The following is a 19,497-nucleotide window of genomic DNA, read 5'->3' as shown; positions in this document are numbered from 1 at the left end:
GAATGGGATCCAGGGCCCAGTCTAAATCTCAATAAACCTATACCACAGAACACAGCATCTGCACACTGATAGTTCAACAAATGGCAAAACAGCTCACAGACCTCAGCTTAGAAACTGCCAAAAAGGGAAAAACCCCAACACACAGCTTCATGTCTGGCTGTGATGGCTTTGATAAAAAGTCAGGGTGAAAAGGACAGAATGCAGTATAAAGGAGAGGGGAGCGCAGGAGGAAGCAAGGCAGAGGAGTGGCTGTGGATCCTCCACAGCTTGGGTGATGCACAGCAAGAGGGTGAGGGGAGAGGGAAGGAGATGAGATAAAACACGGGTGTCCTGAGTGCTGGTTTGCAAATCCCGGCTGCAGCGAGCATGCACAGAGCTGACGGAGTGCTCGCTGTAGTTCAGAGGGCCCCATTGATGCTGGTGATACCAGACTGGGCCTGAGAGCAAAGTAATGAGGAAAGTTTCCTGTGCCTGTATTTATGTTTGGACCTGAGCGTTTCCCTGCATTTGATTCCTCACACGTTATTGCTTTCTCAACCACATTCCTAACTGCTCCTCAGGCTGGCTGCAGTTTCTATGTGAAATAAAGGTCCATTCATCATTTCACTAAAAAGCTCTGCTTTTACAACGGTAAAGTCAGTGGTTAAATAACGGCAAGAGGAAAAGCCGGGCATCTGTGGCTTTGCAGAGGAGGCGGAGGAAAAAATCCAGGAAAGGGGTCCCCTTCAGTGCTGCAAATTCAGCTCTGCTACTCTGCGTCAAGCCCCAGTGAGTCAAAGAGCCTGGGGAATTTTTACTACTCACCTAACAGAAACCAGATGCCACAAGTGGCATGCGTCCTGTTAGCAATCCTCACCCCAGATGGTACGGGCTGGGACAGCCTCCATTCAAGCTTTCCCAGAGAATTGGCCCAGAGTGATGCAGGATATTACTGAGGATGAAAAGGCAGCAAAGGTTCATTCCCGAGAGGCTTAGCGAGTCAATAGCCTCCTTGTCAGGGTCCTATGGTGGGGATTGGCTCCACATTGGGGATCTCCCGTGGCTTTTCTTCACAGCATTCACTGGGACTGTGCTACAAATGCTCTCCCAAAGCCCTGGGAGGGTGAGAGAAGCTGTAACACTACACAAGAGTTTGGACCTAGATACATCTTTTCACAGAGAAAGAGGTCTGATCTTGCTTTTATGATACCAGCTTCAACTGGGTAATTTCTGAAGTCAGGAGGTGCCTTGTCCTCAGCAGTACAGGTGTGGGAGATCAAACTCTCCTGCCCCATGATTTTGCTGCAAAAGCACCTGCAGCCTGTGGATTAGCACAGGAGTGCTCATCGCTTTGCCATCCTGCAAGAATTTGGGAGGGAAAGAAAGCTGAAAGCAGGGTATCGTGACTGCACAGATGGGTTAAAACACTGCTCAGTCCATGCATTTAGCTTTTAGGACCTCAGCTGAAGCAGGAGACGGGCAGATATGTCCCCATGTGTTAAGTGCTAAGTGACGAAAACAGCAGGGGTTTAGGCAGGACATCTTTGTCATGTTTAATTCCTCTTTCTTGAAAAATCTGGAATGTTTTGCTCACCTATGCAAGCATTAAAGAAAATGAAGAAAACCACCCACTCTGTCTCACCCTGAAAAGGAGGGGAAAAAAAACAACAAACCCCAAACAGTTGGGTCTGAAGAGAGGGTGGAGGGGGTGTGGTTACCCAGGAGGTGTGTCAGGCATCGCTGAACTTGCTTATAAGCAAGGCAGCCCTGCTAAGGAGGAAACCTTGCTGGGGCTTTGTCAGTTGCTGCTTCCCCCTTGACACTGCTTGAAGGACACCTCTACTGCAATGGGGAGGCAAAAGGACGTTCTCGCTGCTGTTGAGACACACTTGAGGATCAGGAACAAATTAGTGCGGCAAGCACTGGCTGAGTGCCTGGGGACGTTGATTCTGGTGGTGAGTCTATGCTGTGGTGTAAGGATGCTCTCTAGCCCCTGGGTGCTGTGGGAAATTGTTCCCGTGAAGGGGCTGTGCTGCTGCCAGAGTTTGTATCCGGCATGAGCCTAGCTCCAGTGCAACCTGCCCTGTAGGGACTAGAGAAATCCTTATCCACAGGAAAAAAATTAATGCAAGTTGCCATAGGATGAGCTTTGGGGTTGCTGGCAAAGGGTGGGCTCTGCAGAGCTCTGTGTGTGTTTGGGGGCTTTTGTGTGCCTGAAAAGTGCAGGGAGCAAAAAAGTTTCTGTGCGAGCAGCAAGTGTTTTGCCAGAGATCATGCAAAACTTCCTTTCTGTCTGCCCTGGAATATCTTTCTGGCACTGAAATACTTCAAGTGTTATCACCCAGAGAAATGAAAGCGTTTTCCTTGTGCATTCTATGGAGAAGAAGTAGATGGAATTTAAACTGCTGCAGTGTGTTTTTGCTGTTGGCTGCAGGTTTCCCAGAGTCTTATTAGTGGGTCTGTGTGACACCTTGGCAGCCTGTGCCGGCAGCTGATCAGGAGCTTGCACTGGCCATGTGTGTGACAGTGCTGAGCTGTCAGTCAATGTGTTTTTATGTGGTGAATGGCAACAAAACTCTTCTGCCTGTTTTAATGCTCAGTTTCAAAAGGGATGGGATATAAGGAACAAAGTGGGTGGGTATCTGTATAAGTGACTTAGTTTGAAGATGTTCTGAGTGGCCCTGGCTTGCTTTGAAGTCAAAGGCAGATATCAGCAGCTAGGACGGTTGTGTGTGCAGAGTGGGGAGCAAATACTGATGTAGCAAAACTGGGACAGGGATATCTGGCTTTAGGCATTGGCATCAGAAAATGGTAGGACTGCCCAATGAGCCACGGTTCTGGTGCTTTGATATTGCAGCAGAAATGAGTTGGTGCTCACACAGTGAATATCTGCAGGTGACAGTTCCTCTGAAGTGGTGTAAAACCAGAGCAATCCTATAGGTTTCAGTGAAGTGACTGTGGGTTTACACCTCTTTAACTGAGGCAGGAATGTTTGGGGAGAAATCTAACAGTTGGAGGAGCTGAAAGCAGAAGAAGGCTTAATGAAGTTGCATATGCTCCTGGGGACAACACAAAAGGACCAACTCACTATCTTATACTTTAATAAGATTTTTTTATGAGGAAGAGGAGGCTACTAGGTCTTGTATGGGAAGGTAGGGGGTTCAGCTGAATCTCCATAAAATGCTACCACTCTTAAAAGAAAGCAGCTTTGCACAGTCCAGTGGCTTTATTGTCAGAGTGACCCAGCTTTGGTGATTTGCAAACAAGTTCTGTTGATTTTCCAGGGAAGGGCTATTTGAGATTAAGGTGGGTAGAAGCTGATAGGAAAGTGATTAACAGGTAGAAAGCTGCCGTTTATGAATCACTGATGTTGCTGCAGTTAGTCTCAGGATTGAAGCAAGGTAAAACTCGCAAGGAGGAATGATGTCTCCTGCTAGGTAAGTTAATATTGCTGGAGAAACAAGGCCAGCCTTTAGCCATGTGGATCTGAGTTTTCAGGAGAGAGCTTGTGATCCAAAAAGTGTTGTTCCTTCTTCCAGCTGTATTAGCTGGTATGACAGAGATTACTTTTCCCTGCAGCCTTGCCTTTCTGGGGCAGAGGGGTGTTGGGAGGTGCTCAGAGCCTGAGGAAGGATTTGGTCCAAAACTGTGACCAGTCTCCAAAATGAGAGTGGTAAAGGGTACCCATCAGCAAGGCTTGACAATGCACTGGCAAAAGTGGGCAACACATGCCTTGTCTTCAGGAGCACCACACCTGCAGTGTGTTAGTGGGTGTGTAAGTGTACAAGCAGATCCCTCACCTTCTTTGGGAATTCCTGAGGTGTTGTCTGGGAGCACAAAAATGCTAATTTTAGTGACATATTCAGCTCCATCTTATAGGCCTTGTAAAAGTGACCTGGGATCTTCTGTAGGTAGTGGGTACTGCGTCCATGTGGGAAAAGATGAGGTGGGCTGGTAGGAGAAATGGGAAAGTCCCAAACATGCTCCTGAGTTGTCAGCAGGCAAAAACAGGGTATAAAGAGAGAGAAATGGGTTTCAGGGCAGCAAGCCTGCAGTATGGCTCTGTTTGGTGTCAATTCCTTTCTGCCTTGGAGCTTTCCCAGTCTATTATTCTTTTAATGAAGTGATGCTTACAGATTCTATTTAATTTATTTTAAAAAAAAATTTTTTTTGCGCCTACCACCTGGATTCTTTTGCATCTTCTGCCTAAAACAGAAAGGAACTTGAAGATAGCCTGGGTAGTAGTTTGAATCGGATAGTCCTGGGGGAGAGATTGTCACTTTGTACCTTGCAAAAGTGCCTGCTGTCCACCCTGCCAGCAGGCTGAGCTGGGGGTGTGTGCATTTAGATGCATTTGAGCCTGGTAAACAGCTCTTAGGGGCTTCAGACAATAAAACACCTGAGGAAAGACATGGGATCCATGAAATTGGCTTCATGGGAGTTGGAACTAACTGAACACAAATATGTCTAGAGCAGAACAATACTAGGGATGGATTTAAGGTTTGCTATTGTTCACACTGAAATTAACTTCCTGAGCTGAAGGGAAGGAGACTGTTTAAAGTTTGCAGCTTACTTTAAATTTCACTGTGTAATGTAAAACTTGTCCCGCTGTGGATATTGGCACAGCTTCAGCTTCTTCCCTCCTCCCTTTCACTTGCATAACGACCGCAGGGCTCTCAAACTCTTCTAGGGCAAAGCAATTTCAGACCCCTGCAAAGTCTCTTTGCCTGTAAGAATTAACCTAGTGCTTGATTTTTATCTTTCTTATTTTTTTAAGGAGGCTGTAAAGGTAGCAGAAAGTTAAAATAAAATAGTGCCTATTTTTTTTAAGATAAGAAAAATAATCTAAGGCAGCCAAGCCCTGAATAGTGTAAAGGCAAGGTGCTTTTCATTTGTAAGCTGCTTTTACTGTGTATAGCACCTTGCACAACGTGGTTTTAGTCTGCTGGTAGTGTCCTTACTATTACAAGAACAGTATTTTTCTACCTTTCCTCTGATAATTAAAAAGACTGGGGTTTTTTCCCCTTCAAAATGCACTTTCTGAGTGGTCCTTTATGTTTGAAATTCATACCTATGTTGGAAGCACTGCTTGCTGGCAATAGCTAAGCAATGCATACACTGAAGGCATTTTCCAAGTTACTTGCTGTTTGTGTTATTACTGTAGCAACTCACTAAAGCCAGAGTTCCAGTGGCAGGCCTCTGTGCCTCCCTTAAAGGCTCGATCTGTTTGCCTTGCTCTACTGGCTGTAAATACCAAAGCTGGCTCTGTTTGATTTTTACATTTTCAGGAGATGTAACTTGCTGTTTACAATTGATTTCCAAGTCGGACTAACTGCGATTTGCTACTGTTGAGGCACAAAGAAAGAACAAAACAATTCCTAATTGCTTTAAATCAGGGCTGCCTTGTCTTTGTGGCTGGGTGGGTGCTTTTTGGGGTATGAGTGTGCTACAGACCACAGAAACCAAAATAGCGAAGTGGTTGGGATGATCAAGGCGAAGGGAGCCTCATTCAGCTGTTGGCAGTGCAGACTTTAAAGTCTCCACTCATCCTGCAGCCATCTGGGCCGGCATGGCAGTTCCCACAGTCACTGTTTGATTTGTGCTGATTTTCCTGAACCCAGCTTGTCACATTTGGAGAATCTGTTGGTTTTTTTTTAAAAATATTTTTAAAGTTTTTTTGTTAATGCTTTGCTAGGATTTTAAAAGGGCTGGAAATCTTTGCTGTAAGCATGTTGAGTGCTGCTGATGCTTCCCTACAGAGGGTCTGTGCTGCTGGGTATGGAAGTGTGGGAAATAGCAACACTGCTGTTTTCCTCGCCTCTTCCACCAGAAGAGCTTGAAGCTCTTCGTTTACTGTCCCTCCTTGCTGTCCCCATTTCTCCATCTGACAAACAGGACAGTTTGGGTGCCAAGACTAGCCCTCAGTGGGAAGCCAGCTTTTCCCCAGCAGTGACCAACACCCCACCAGAAGCATGGGTCTTTCTAAGAGCTAAAGTCTCCCGATATGAGGGATACCAGGGATATCAGAATAAGTGGTTTTGCTTGTGCATGTGGGACAACAAGCTAAAATAGTGAATTTCCTCTCTGATGCCCAACTCCTCTGCTAGGTGTTGCTCAGGTTTCTGGCTCTGAGCGCTGTTTGTCTCCCCAGCTTTGTGCAGTGTTGTTGTAGGACATGCTGGCACAACTTTTCTTAGACCCTCTTGTGTCTCGAGTCCTGCGGCCCTGCCTGGCTCCAGGACTGCGTGTGGTGCAAAGAGCCATAACGTGACAGGCCATCTGCTGCTGCCCTTCCCCATAGGATTGCTTCTCTCTAGGCTGACTCCAGCCTTGCAGGACAAGAGGCCCAACTGTGGGGTCTAATGTTTCTCCTTGCTTTGCAAATTGTAAATGATGACCAGTCTGGTTGTTCCAGAGATCCTTTGAGGAAAGGCAAAAATGACAGAGCTTCTTGCACTGCCTTTGTGGCTGGTGGAGGTTGTCCTGGCTGCATGGGCCGTGGAGTTGAGGAAGATCTGTGCATGCCACTTGAGTGGAAACAGCAACGGGGATGGATCTGTCTTCAGATCTACCTAGCAGGGTCCTGCTCCTTGGGGAGGGCAGCAAGAGGCCATGGGGGAGACTTACAGTGCCTTTAACCCCTTCTTGTATTGAGCTGCAGATAAGGAGTTGGGAGGTTGTTTTGATCTGTCTGTAAAGTGATAGTCCTCTGCCCCTTCCCTCCCTCCCAGCCTCCCCTCTGTAAGGTTCCACTCTGATGTGAAGAGGTGTCCCTTTGCGTGTCTAATGCTTAAAATCTTCCATCAGTATCTCAGGGTCTCTTCCTTGAGAGCAGACACATGGTTTGACTGCCCTTCTGGCATCTTCCCACTAACCAGAGAGCAGTGAGGGCTGAGCAGCCTTCCCCATCCACCGAGGTGATTAGGGTAGATTTACAGCAGGCTCCTTGCCTAATCCCTGGCTTATTTGCTGGCTGAAGAGGAAAGTTGTAACTTGGGTAATAACACTCCTCCTGGGCTATGCCAGCAAAACTTTCCCATCTTGATTTAGAGATCAGTCTGTCTGAAGTCCAAAAGCAAATGCGTCCAGAGCTTTTGTGTTGCACCGGAAGGTGTGAAAAACAACTGGCAAAGAAAAGAGGATGCAAATGAGTGAGGAAACCTGGCTGTTGTACAGGGGAGTGCTGAGCAGTACCTTTCTCCCACATTCATGTGCAGAGCTGCTTTTCACAAGGTCTGCCTATAAACTCAGGTGGCTTCACTTCTCCATTAGCTTTTTCAACTCTTTTGTCCTCCAAGGTTCTTTCCTACCAGCCCTGACTAGCTCCAGGGCTTTTTTGTCTCCAGACATTGACACAGGGTGTTTTTTACCTTGGGTAACAAAGCCAAATGGCCAGTCTCCAAACATGTCCTGGATACAGGGAGTTTAAGATTTCCCTGAGTGTGAAGTTTCATCCAGCAACCTGTTACCTTTTCCTGGTTTTGCTGCTGCTTCTGGCTGTCCCCTCCCTTGTTACAGGCTTTGGAGATTGTCTGCCCCTCCACCCTTGAACTACTTCAACTCATGGATCCTGCAGAACATGGATTTTGTTATTTTTCACAGTTCAAGGAGTTGGATCAGCTCATGATGGGAGAGGAGTGAGAAGCCTCCCTGTTGGCAGGGAAAACCATTAGGTCTTCTGAGCCAGTAAGATGAAATTGGGGAGCAAGCTTCTATTAACCTGGTCAATGAGTGCAGTGACCTCAATTCCTAGGAGAGTAGCTTTAATACATCAGAGTAATGCTTTGCTGCAATAATTTTATTAGCACTTTAAAACTGCTTTTGAAGTTGTCTAGTGGGTCATGGGGGTATAAGAGTTGACGGCTGCACATGCTGCCATGTAAGGTGCTAACCTGGCTTCCTCTTGGCTGTGATGTTCTTCCTGTAATGTTTCAGGGCTTTTGAACAAAAGATGAAAAGAAGTGTTGGAGGCAGGTCATTAAAATCAAGTGAGGTGTTGTCTCTGCCTTGGGTGTGCACCAATGTGTCCAACTGTAGTGCTGTAATATTTACTAAGGACTTTTACATCCATTGCATGGACTTAAAAGCCACTTGGATAAATGCTGTATTTCTTTCATTTGACCTTCCTTGCCTTTCAGCTCAAGCTAGCTGCTTCTAAAAGCCTCTCTGTGAGCACTGGAAAAGAAAGACTTAAATGGATGGTGAGGGTCCCCTGTCTCATATGGCCAGGGAAAAGGAACTGGAAGGAAAACTAGCAAATAGCAGATGTGGAAATGGTGTGATTAAAAATTGTAAAAGCCACTACCACAACAAAACTGTAATGTCAAGCCACTTGCCACAAAAGCACAGGTGAACTTGATTTGAACTGGCTCCTAAAAGTCAAATGCTATAGATGGATGTCATGCATGAGAATATATGTTCCTGCTTAGTGGACTCCACTGGTGCAGGATGGAATTGCGCACATGCATATCAAAGTTCAAACTTGTCCCTAAATATTGCCTTACTCTTTATCTGCTGAGGGTCAGGTTTTCTACTGTTGTGCTGAATTAAACCAAATAGTGCTCAGGGCTCATCAGATAAATAATTATAATGATCCTGTGGAGTGGCTCCAGGGCATTTTTGCATGGCCCATAGACTCTCTTCAGAGGAAAAGCTGGAAGAACTATTTTGCCAGGTGTAGGATGGGGACCAGCCTCTTGAGAAATGGCAGATCTGGCCTTTGTCTAGGTTAAGGAAAGACCCATGTGGGTGAACAGGGAGGTGGAGGGGGGGGGGAAATTTACTCTGTGGTTTCTGCAACCAAAAGGTATGTGGCTAACAACCTAACCACAATCTACCTGAAGAACTGCCAGTTCTTTCACAGTGAATGACACTAATGCCTTGATGAATAGGAAGAACCTGGGGCCAGCCCTGCCAAACTCAGATGCCCATTGCAGCTCTTTGTGGGCTCACCTCCTCCCTGGTCAGACTGGTGTGCTGTGTGGCGTTAGAGAGGTGAACGCCATGGCCAAGTACTTTCTCCAAACCTCTGTCTAAAGTGTGCTGGGGCTCTTCTGGGGCAAGGAAAAGAACAGATGTCACTCTCGTCATTAGCCAGTATTTATTTGCTCAGCTGGAGCTGCGCTTCCCTCTGTGGTTTGGGCATACTGGGAATAATGGGTCTGTTTGTACAATAAGCAAGACTCACTTTTTTCTGCCTTTGCCAAGGGTGTCTTCTCTGCCATGGTTTCCCAGATGGGCAGGTCAGGGTTAGGACATTGTAGGGGCTGTTCTGACCGCACCTAGCAGAGAGCAGTGCTGGATGTCCTCAAGTTCTACAGGTTTCTCTGTTCTTTCAACACAAGGTCCTGTGTTTGGGTCCTGGCTCCTTGTCAAGAGGCACCTGTGTACAGAGTGTCCACCTCAGGAGTCAGCCTGCAGCCTACCTGGCTGCTCCTTTCCCAGCAGGCTGAGTGTGGTGGTTGCTTTATTAGTAATTCATCAGTTGTCAAGGGGATGGGAGGGGATGAGTTAGGTATGTTTTGGCTTTGCCCCAATCTGGATTGTGTGTTGCTCAACGGGCATGTCCAGTATTTGCAGGAGAGGTGGTGAGAGCCACTCCGATGCCTATTTGGTGGCTTATCCCCTAGGAGCAGATACTGCCTCTGTGGCAATTGAGTAATTCTGGGATGATGGAGTTCACAGAAGCAGAAAGTCTTGATGAGTGTGTTGATGTGAGCATGTGGTTAGTAGAAATAAGGTGAACCTTGATCCTTAGATTTGAGGATCTTGGGAGCAAACTGAAATCCTTCCTGTAGTTTAAGGATACTCTCAGTACCTGCTGATCTAATAATCCCTAGTATATGCCAAGAATCAATTCAGTGAAGTCAGTGGAACATTAAAAGCATACAGATGATCAGGATTAGGGCTCCTTAAATTGCATAGTGGGTAGTGGAGAGACCTGGCCAGGCAGAAAGCCTCCAGCTGGATGACTGATGAACTGAACTGCCAGGGGAAATGGGTTTGGGTTGTTAAGGGTGAGCGTAGGAGGGATGGCTTTTGGATGTGGCTGGGAAGAGAAGGATCACCTGTTTGGAGCAAATATCTTTGAGCAAGAGCATGTGCCTCCCTTAGCTACTAGGAAATATCCCTTATTACCCAGGAGAAACAATTTTTCCACCCCAAAGTGCTTGATGCATCCCTTATCTTGGACAGAAGGTCAAACCTCTGGCTGTGCTGGTGGCAAGCTGTCTGTGGAATATGGACTTTTCTTGATGGTGCCTGTGCCGTGTTGGTGCTGCAGAGACAGGCCAGCTGTGTTGCCCTGATCCTTTCTTACATGGTTTTGCCATAGGAAGGATATGTCTGGTTTGGGATGGTGTGAGTTGTGCTCAGAGTGCCCGCAGCAGATAGTATACCTTGGGGCTAGAACAACTGCAGGTGCCTCAGCTCAAGAAGGCAGCCCCAATCCCTTGCGGTCAGCCAGTGCCACCTGAAAGAGGATTCTGTGAATGTCAGGCTGTGTGTGACCTTCAGTTGTGTCTGTATTTCCAGGCATTAGCAAAACGCTCCCCCCCCCAATCTATGTGCTACTATGTCAAACAATTAGCCTTTTTAACAATAAGGTTCTCAGATCCCTCATCTGAACAGTTGCACTGTAAATACTTCAGTCCGGGGTGCTGTCTGGCTGATTCTTCTCACCTGCCACCTGAAAATTAGATGGTTGGACAAAGACCTCCAGTCTCCTGGAGATGTGAACTGTGGTCTAATCTTGCTTTTGATTTTTGCCCTGATTTTATTTCCCCCACCAGGAGATAGGTTTGTCCTGTGTCTTTTCTCCTTCCCTGCTGTCCCTGGAGATAACTTCTAGATATTTTGACTGAAGCTTAAAGCTTTGAAGGCTTTGGGTCATGGGTGGGCTATGACGGTGCATGCAAGTGTAAGTGGAGCAGTTGCAGGCACTGGTCAGCAACTGGGCTTGATGTGAAACAGAGGGTAACTTCAATCTCTTCTTTTCCTCTTTAGCTGTTTGGCTGTGGCTCTGTTGCACAGATTGTGCTCAGTAGAGGGACTCATGGAGGTTTCCTGACTGTTAACCTGGCCTTTGGCTTTGCTGTGATGCTCGGCATTTTGATCTCAGGACAGGTTTCAGGTACGTTGTGGCTCCATGTGGGCTGGATTTCACTTTTGTGACAATCGTTGTGTAAGCCTAGATGGCTGTGTTGTTTGTATGGAGCAGTGGTATGGAAACCAGTGTGTGCTGGCTTATCTATAGGACCTAAATTCTGCCCATGAAAGTCCAATAACCACCAACCTCTCTGCAGGTGGACATCTGAACCCAGCTGTCACTTTTGCCATGTGCTTTTTGGCCCGGGAGCCCTGGATCAAGCTACCAATTTATGCCCTGGCCCAAACCCTGGGGGCTTTCCTGGGATCTGGCATAGTCTTTGGGCTGTACTATGGTAAGTGCAGAAAGTTTCTATGTTGGGGGGAGATGAGTGTTCTTTGTGACTCACTGCAGGGAGACTGGTTCCCAAGTCAAAGAGAAGCACTTTCTTGCAGAGCAGAGATGTGAGAAACCTCCTTACTGTGTTTCTGGGAGGGTTCTCATGTTCCCATGACGATGATGGGTTCAAATCAGTCTGAAGGCCAATTAGCATTGTCAAAGTGTGAGTCCTTGTCCTTGAGTAATGATGACTGGATGGCCCCTCTTGTAGGTACTATCTAGATTAAAACAGATCTTTCAGAAATGCTGATGACACACTAGTAGTAATGGAGGTTTTATATCTGTGCATTGTTCCAGAGTTGTTTTTATCCTTGGTTTAAAAAAAAAAAAACATAAAGACTTCACCATGGATGTCTTCTGCCTTGTCTTATGTTAGCTTCCAGACACTGGGACTTCTAGCAGTTTTTGCTGCCCTTATTAGAGTGATCCTATATGTTGGAAAGCATCCTAAAAATCCAGTTCCTCATGCATCTGTTTCTCCTGGGTGGTGTTCCTCATCACAGGCCAATATTCAGTGGGCAAGAACTGACGACTCCTGCTGGAAATTGTTCTTCCTCAAATATCAAGGGTCGCATTTTGACTCAGAGTTTGCTTCTTGATGCTTGTTCCTGAAAATAGGAACAATGTTCCTTGCAACTGAGAACATCTGTGTCACTGCAGCTCCTACCTGAAGGGAGGAAACTGCCGCACCGGCACTAGCACCAACTGCTTTTCAGTTCAGAAAGAAGGGGGGGGACCTGCCTTCATCTCTGTAAACATCAGGACTTCAGTTCAACACCAGTTAGCTTTCTAGTTGGTGGGCTGATGTCTCCTCTTCAGACAAGTTAATCCCATCTTAGCTGCCTAAACCATGAAAGAGCTACTTTCAGACAGTGTCTGTTTTTTCTCTCTACTAACCATGGAAGGAATCTAGACAGCCCACCTAGGTTAATTATCCAGCTTCTACATAGTGGTAGGCAAGGAGCTGACTGCTCTACAAGACAAACCTGAGAGGTGAAACTAATTGTGTATTGGCTTAGAGGAAAGTGCATGATTTTTCTTAGTCAAAAAGCCTAAATCCTGTTTGCTGCAGGTCAGATCCATGACAATATCTCATGTCTGGACACTAAGACTGATACCACAGGCATTTGGGTTCCTTTTGGGAGAGATTTGGAGCCAGCTTAGTGTTTATTTTTTGGCTCTCTTTCCTAGTGTATGCCCAGCCAGAAATATTAGGAAAAGGGACTCAGGCCATCTACATCTGAGCCTGACTGGTAAAATGCTGTGGTGGATCACACCCTGTTTTCCAGAAGTGCTCTACAGCAAATGGTTTTGCAACACATAGCAATGTGGTGCTCAGGGGATTCTATCTCAATATTTGTGGCTCTGTGGAGCTTACATCTTGGTCATCTTCCAAGCAGGGTCCTCTCTGATGTGTGTTGGAAAATGACTGACCTCTCTACCTTTTTTTCTCCCCCCCCTCCCCAGATGCCATCTGGGCTTTTGGCAGCAACCAGTTGTATGTAACAGGACAGAATGGCACTGCTGGTATCTTTGCCACCTATCCATCTCAGCATCTGAATGTCGTGAATGGATTCTTTGACCAGGTAAGAGGGTGCTGGGAGGATGAAGGTGCATTTGAAGAGGAATCTTTTTGGGGTGGTTTTGGGCCTCTCAGTTAGTTAGAGAATGAAATTTAGAGAGAAGATATCCAGAAATGTTTTCAGAGCCAACATGGGTATCTTGCTAGCCCATAGGAAGAGCAGAGGCAGAAAGCACCCTTAAAGCAAGGAGACTTGTGTTAAGGGGATTAACCAGTCGTACAAGACTGTCCAGGACACCAGTTAGAAGACCACTTGATCTCAGCCCCTGAAGAGTGAGAGCATGAGGAAGGATGGCTTGTCCTCACTCCCACTGTAATACTGTGGCTGTTGCACAACCTAGAGGTCAACTGGGTGTGGTGAGGTGGTTGGTATTGAAGGTGACTGTCTCTTCCTTAAAGTTCCTGTGAACCACAAAGGGACAGCAGCCACCCAGCTGTTGCAGGTTGGAAGCATGTTCAGGAAGATGTCTTCAGCTTTTTTGGCTGTTCAAACAGTTATTTGTAGCTCTTTTGTAGGTAGGAAAAAAGGCGTGGGACTTGACTGAGCCTGTGGGCTGCCAGGAGAAGCATGTTCCACTCTCGCATTCCTGTGGGTGCTCAGTCTAATCTGGTCTGATAATGCCATGGGATGACTAAGTGCAGATCTTTCAGTTTAGAGAATGAGTCTTAAATGAGTGGGACTTCAGAGGAGTTAAATAATTTGGTTAAAAGATTAATCTGGATTAATTTCTTCTTCTTCCCCCTCCCTCCTCAGTTCATTGGCACAGCCTCTCTGATTGTTTGTGTCTTGGCCATTGTTGATCCCTACAACAACCCTGTTCCCACGGGGCTGGAAGCTTTCACTGTTGGCTTCGTTGTCCTCGTTATTGGAACCTCCATGGGCTTCAACTCTGGCTATGCTGTCAACCCTGCCAGGGACTTTGGGCCTCGTCTCTTCACAGCTATTGCTGGCTGGGGCACTGAAGTGTTCTGGTAAGTGCTTGCCAATGAAAACTTTGTGCATCAAAGGGAAAAAATGACAAGTCCAAGTAGGTGGTAGCTCTGACATCATAAAGAGTCTTAGCATCCATGAGGTATCTTTAGATTTTATAAACATTTTTAAAAGACATTGTTTGCTCTGCTCAGATTTCTTAAGAAATTGTAGAACCTTGGCAGTTTCCAGCAGTGAGAGCACATGAGCTAACTTTGCTATCAGAGAGGAAATCTAAGAGCATCCATGAGAAGTTCAGATGCACCTTGAACACAAGCCTATCATCATTTTTTCAGTGGCAGAAAATGAAGGGCAGTTCTCAAGCAACAACAAAATCCAAGAGAGCCATAAGCAGTATAGACTACGTTGTGTCAAGGGATGCTTTCTTGCAAGCAGTGGAAGATAAGTGAAGGTACTGCAACAGCTTCCCTCCTTTCTTGGTAGAGAGACAGTCTTGGAAGTCCTGGAAGTAGCTGTTCTGAATTGCTTGTCACCTGAACTTGTAGTGGGGGGCAATATCTGCCTTGGAAATTGCTGTGGACATGTGGGTACAGTTGCCTTTTGCAAGTCAATGGTGATGTTTGGAGATAACAATATCTTGCACTGTTCCAGATCTGAACACAAATATCCTAATGCATAGGCTGCAGTTCTTACCTTGTACATTTTCTTTTTGTTTTTCAGGACTGGTAAACAGTGGTGGTGGGTTCCAGTCGTTGCTCCTTTCCTTGGGGCCATTGCAGGAGTGATGGTCTATCAGCTGATGATTGGATGTCACGATGAGCCTTCTCCACCTGCCTCTGAGCAGGAAACAGTCAAGCTGTCTAACATGAAGCACAAGGAAAGGGTCTGAGGAACCTGCCACCCAGATCTGGCAGATGTTCATTACTCAGGACTTCAGCTGGCAAAGGGGAGGAAGGAGTTAAGAACTTCAAGAACAACAGGAAGAGGTTTTTTCCTGTCTTAAGATAATCTAGCTTTTTGTGTGTGTGTATATTCCTGATGCGTTTTCTTTAGACACTTTCCTGTGAGCCTTTCCCCAAATGCAGTATCATGTAATCTTTCCCTAGCAGAAGGGGGTTGAGGACTGTAGGAGTCAGGAGAGAATTGGGCATTGCTGTCCAACACCTCCACTGTGGGTCAGTTGTTAAGGAATCTGGAGCTCTCTTGGGCTGTGTTGCTGACTTTGCCTGTGAGCTTGGCAAATTGCTTTCCTCCAAACCTGTGTCCCTATCTGTGGAGTGGGCATCATGCAAAATTTAACTCGTTTAGCATGGAATGGAAACTCCTACATCCCTGGAAAAAAAAAAAAGGCCTGTGATTGTACTATGGATCAAATTCATGCCTAGTGTTGCTCTAAAGTTAATGGCTTGGCACCAGGAGCGAACTTGTTTTAAAAGATTTTTATTGGCCAAACTTCTTATATCCCCCATGCATTACCAGAATATCATATCAATTAGTTGATCCATAATCTGAGTAGAGAGTGAGAACGCATTGGATTTGAATTTAATACTAAGAGTGTTTACAAACCACTGAACCCTCGTGTTTGAATCGATTGCTAATATTGCCAACTTCTAGAAGATAACACACAGGAAATCCTTGTTCTAGCCAGGGGCTAATCTGGAAAGAAAGCTTGGCTCCCTGTAGCAGCATTTCTAATTAATCAGCTTTGTATATAAACTGCCATCAGCTAATAACTAAGTTCCACTGGAGACATGGTGTTGCTAAAGTTGTGTGTGTTCATGTAAATTTCATAATAGTGTTTTTAAATAGATTTATATATAAATATACTCATTAAAGCTGTTACTAAATACCAGGGTTGGGATGAGTTAATTTAAAGATATGTCGGAACTGCCTAGTCTTTGACAGCATTGACATTCTGTTGGATTTTCCTGGGGTGGCCTTAGATTATGTCATTGTGTTGTTGAAGCACCTCCTTTTCCACCTTGCAGAATTACTGGGGTATCTCTGGTACTCACAACTGAGGGTCAGGCACCTCCTGCACTAGCAGTACCGGCATTTCAGGGGATCTCTTGCTCTCCCAATGCCATATTATTACAGAGTGTTTGAAAAAAGCAGTATCATTTGTGAAAGAATTTGTAGGTCCTGTGCCACTGCATTAGAGAAACTCTTTCAAAGTCTGTTTCTTTAATGTGTGAATTCCTTGAAATATGTAACTTTGTACGCATTTCCAGTCACTAAAATGATGTATTCTTTTTTATTTTTGCTTTTTGAAAAAATAAAATGTCTATGCAACAATACTAGCATTTTACAGTGTGAGTATTTATAAGCAGCTCTCAGTAAACTTTGCCATGGAAAGGAAGTCATCTACAGCAATAGCTTCCTCAAGCCCTTTTCCTCTGCAAAATGGAATTAACCCTTTCAAGCAATACATCTACATGCTCCATTTGTGCTTTATTCCTTTCCCTTTTGGGGCAGGTGGGAGGAGATGGGGTGCCTGTACTCAGTACAAAGGGGAAGGTATAGGCTATTGGGTGGGGATGTCCTGATGTCAGGCATCTTATTCCTCAGGCAAAAGGAACAAGAGGGCAGCATTTGTCCCTTGCCCTTTATAGCATCTAACTTCTCACTATTCTTTCCATTAATGCAGTTCCCCTGAGTGTACAATTCTGCCTGGCATTCAGCATACTGTCCAGCATCACCCAGCATATTTCACTTGTCACTTCTTACTAGCTATCCCATGAAAGGAAAAAGTATTACAAACCTGAACCCAGTGCTTGCACAATTACACAAATGGTTTTCTTCCAGCCTGTGTCCTCTGGAAATACAATTACTGTTGCTCTGTGGTGGGTTGATTTTGGCTGGAAAAGAGTTAATTTTCTTCATAGGAGCTAGTACAGGGCTATGCTTTGGATTTGCGCTGACAACAGTTTTGATAACAAGGGGGTTTTAGTTACTGTTGAGCAGTGGGGTTAAACCATGACAGGCTGATTTCTGTCCTACTGTATTTTTCCTGTATTAATAGTTGTGCCTTAAAATAACTCACAACTTCCTATATGGTGCCGTACTGAACAATTCAATGAAGTCTGGATGAATGCAGTTTCCTGCAATTCACCAACTAGAAATCAAATGGCTTGTAGGAAGAAAGTTGCTGAGTTTGGTACATTTTATCTGTGGTCAGCATGCTACTTTATTCCATTTCTATCTTGAAAGTTTATGCCTCAAGACCTGTGTAAAAGTCTGGCATATTACTGTGATCAACTAATACAAATGCAAAGGTCAATTCCTGTTAGTTAGTCCTTTTTCTACTCTTCTACTGCATGGTATCTTCAACTGACTTTGTCAACGTATTAAAATTCTTACTACAGACCTTATGACTCTTGATTCAAAGTGTGGGTTTGGGGTTTGTGTTTTTCCAATGTGTTTGTACTTCTTTCTTTTTTGATGCATTCCCTCCTACTTCCACCTGACATGCACCCTTGCCTTACTTGTGCCTCAATGGTTCTATGTTATTACCCTTATTAATACTGCAATAAAACACCAGTTTCAGGTCAGAATTTTTTCTTAACAATATCCCCACTGTGTAAAGCTTCAGCTTTTCTGGAATGCATTGGAGAAGCACATAGCACTGTGGAGTAGGTCCATTACCGCACAGAAAAGGGCAGGTTCAGCCTGCAGTCAGTGGAGTGGGAGCTATGGAGAACTTAGCCTCACCTTCCAGGAGGGTCTGGCCCATATGAGGCATGATTAGGGCAGCTCCTTGCTAACCATGTAAAGAGGGTGATGCACAGGACAGATTGATATGCCATATTTCAAGAGCTCCAGAAATGTTACTAAAGCATGGGGAGGGAAAGATGGAGTTAATTGCAGATGGCATTTTCCCTGGCAGCAGGCACCCTTAAATTGCTGCAAGTTGTGGTTCTGTTTGTTTTCAATTTATTTGCCTTTAGAGAGCTTCCATTATTCATCTGACAGGTCCACGCAAACTAAAAGGTGTTTTGTTTTGTTTGGGTTTTTTAATTATTTTTTTCTCCATACCTAAATTTCAAAGGCAATGAATCATCTTGTATTTAATGCCTTGCTTTTGGAGTCACTGAAGAGGTAAGATTCATCTGGCCAAATATAGTCATCCGGGTTTTAGGTCAGATGAACTCCAGCTGTCAAGCTATTGAAATATACTTATTTTGTAGGAAGAAATAAATCTACAATTTAAACTATTCATGCTTGACAGGGAGAGTAATTTGTCACTGGAACAAAATGTTAAAAGATTCTCTATTGTGTGAGGTTTTCAAATTAAGACTGGCTGTCTTGCAGGAAGGTCTTTCAGTTAAACCGCAAAATGTACTCTTAAGAGCAAGTCCCGCTGGAGGAAATTCCCAGACCTCTATATTACAGAAGGTCACATTGGCAGGAATTGTTCCTTCTGACTTTAAAACCTACAAAACTTATAAGGCAGGCTGAAAGTGGCCAACTATTCCATTCCTCTCGGTCTTCAGATGGTCTAAGCTCTTTGCTGCGGGTGCTGTAACACAGTGGCACATCATTTATGTCCCAGGGAAACATGCTTTTGGTTCCCCTTTCTCATACTGCCTTGAGATGCACACCTCAGGAGGCTCTTCGAGCTCTGTTTTCTTTGTCCATCCATGAAATGGCAGCAGCAGTGCTGATCTCTTCCAGATCCTGCTCTGTTTTGCCTTGAGGGAGCAAGGTTGCATCACGAATTGAAGGGCCGATGGTGCTGGGCACTGTGGTGCAGATGGGAAATAATACAGCCTCCCTTTCTGCAGCTTTTCTATCCCAAAGTGAGTTTCACCTCTCCATCTGCCAGTGGTGGGTGCTGGGGATGCAGGAGCTGATTGGCACTTGGCTGACCACCTCTGAGCAGGTCTGGTGGGGCTGCACTGGAGCAGGTTTCTGCATGTGCCCAAAGGAGATCAGCAATGACACATCAGCCACGTGGTCTTTTCCCTTCTCCCTGTCACTTTCACCTTGGTTCATGACATCCTTTTCCATAAAAACAGAGCCACCTGGCAGCGATCTGGGAGAAAGGGACAGGACCAAAGACATCATGGGAGAGAAACCCTGAAGCTATTGCAAGTGCTTTATTCCAGGACAGGCCAGAGAGGAGGAGAAGGACAGGTCTTTGCTGCCCTCCTAGAAAGAAGGTGAGAGACGGACTCTATTGAGGAACAACACTGGCAAAGACTGGGCCATGAAGGCTGTTGTATTCCCTGCTGCCTCCTGTAAGTCCTGGTAGTTCTGCATGCTCAGGTTGTGCTTGAACTCCCAGCTCTCCTGCACAGCCGAGGATTTTGCCCTCATCCTATATCTCAAGGCAAAAAGAAGTCCTAGCCCACTGCCCAGTTCCACCATGCCCATAGTCCCGGTGTCCCCAGGGCCTCCAAGTTTGTAGGCATTCAATTCTTTGAGAGCCCCTGGAGCTTTGGAGACATGTGTTTTGGACTTGATGGTCTTAAAGGTCTTTTCCAGCCTAAATGATTCTATGATTCTAATTAAACCACC

General features: G+C 45.5%; 1 protein-coding gene across 1 annotated transcript; it reads left to right on the top strand.

The window, feature by feature from the left end:
* Window positions 1-1,751: 1,751 nt before the first annotated feature.
* Window positions 1,752-16,272, top strand: LOC129199696 (aquaporin-3-like). The gene is made up of 6 exons (XM_054810576.1): window positions 1,752-1,934; window positions 10,984-11,110; window positions 11,283-11,420; window positions 12,932-13,050; window positions 13,801-14,018; window positions 14,698-16,272. The coding sequence occupies exons 1-6, from the start codon at window positions 1,827-1,829 to the stop codon at window positions 14,864-14,866; spliced, it is 879 nt and encodes a 292-aa protein (XP_054666551.1). The 5' UTR covers window positions 1,752-1,826; the 3' UTR covers window positions 14,867-16,272.
* Window positions 16,273-19,497: the final 3,225 nt, after the last annotated feature.

This window comes from Grus americana, chromosome Z (assembly GCF_028858705.1).
Source record: "Grus americana isolate bGruAme1 chromosome Z, bGruAme1.mat, whole genome shotgun sequence".
Classification (NCBI taxonomy): domain Eukaryota; kingdom Metazoa; phylum Chordata; class Aves; order Gruiformes; family Gruidae; genus Grus; species Grus americana.
This window is presented reverse-complemented; position numbering and strand designations above follow the sequence as displayed.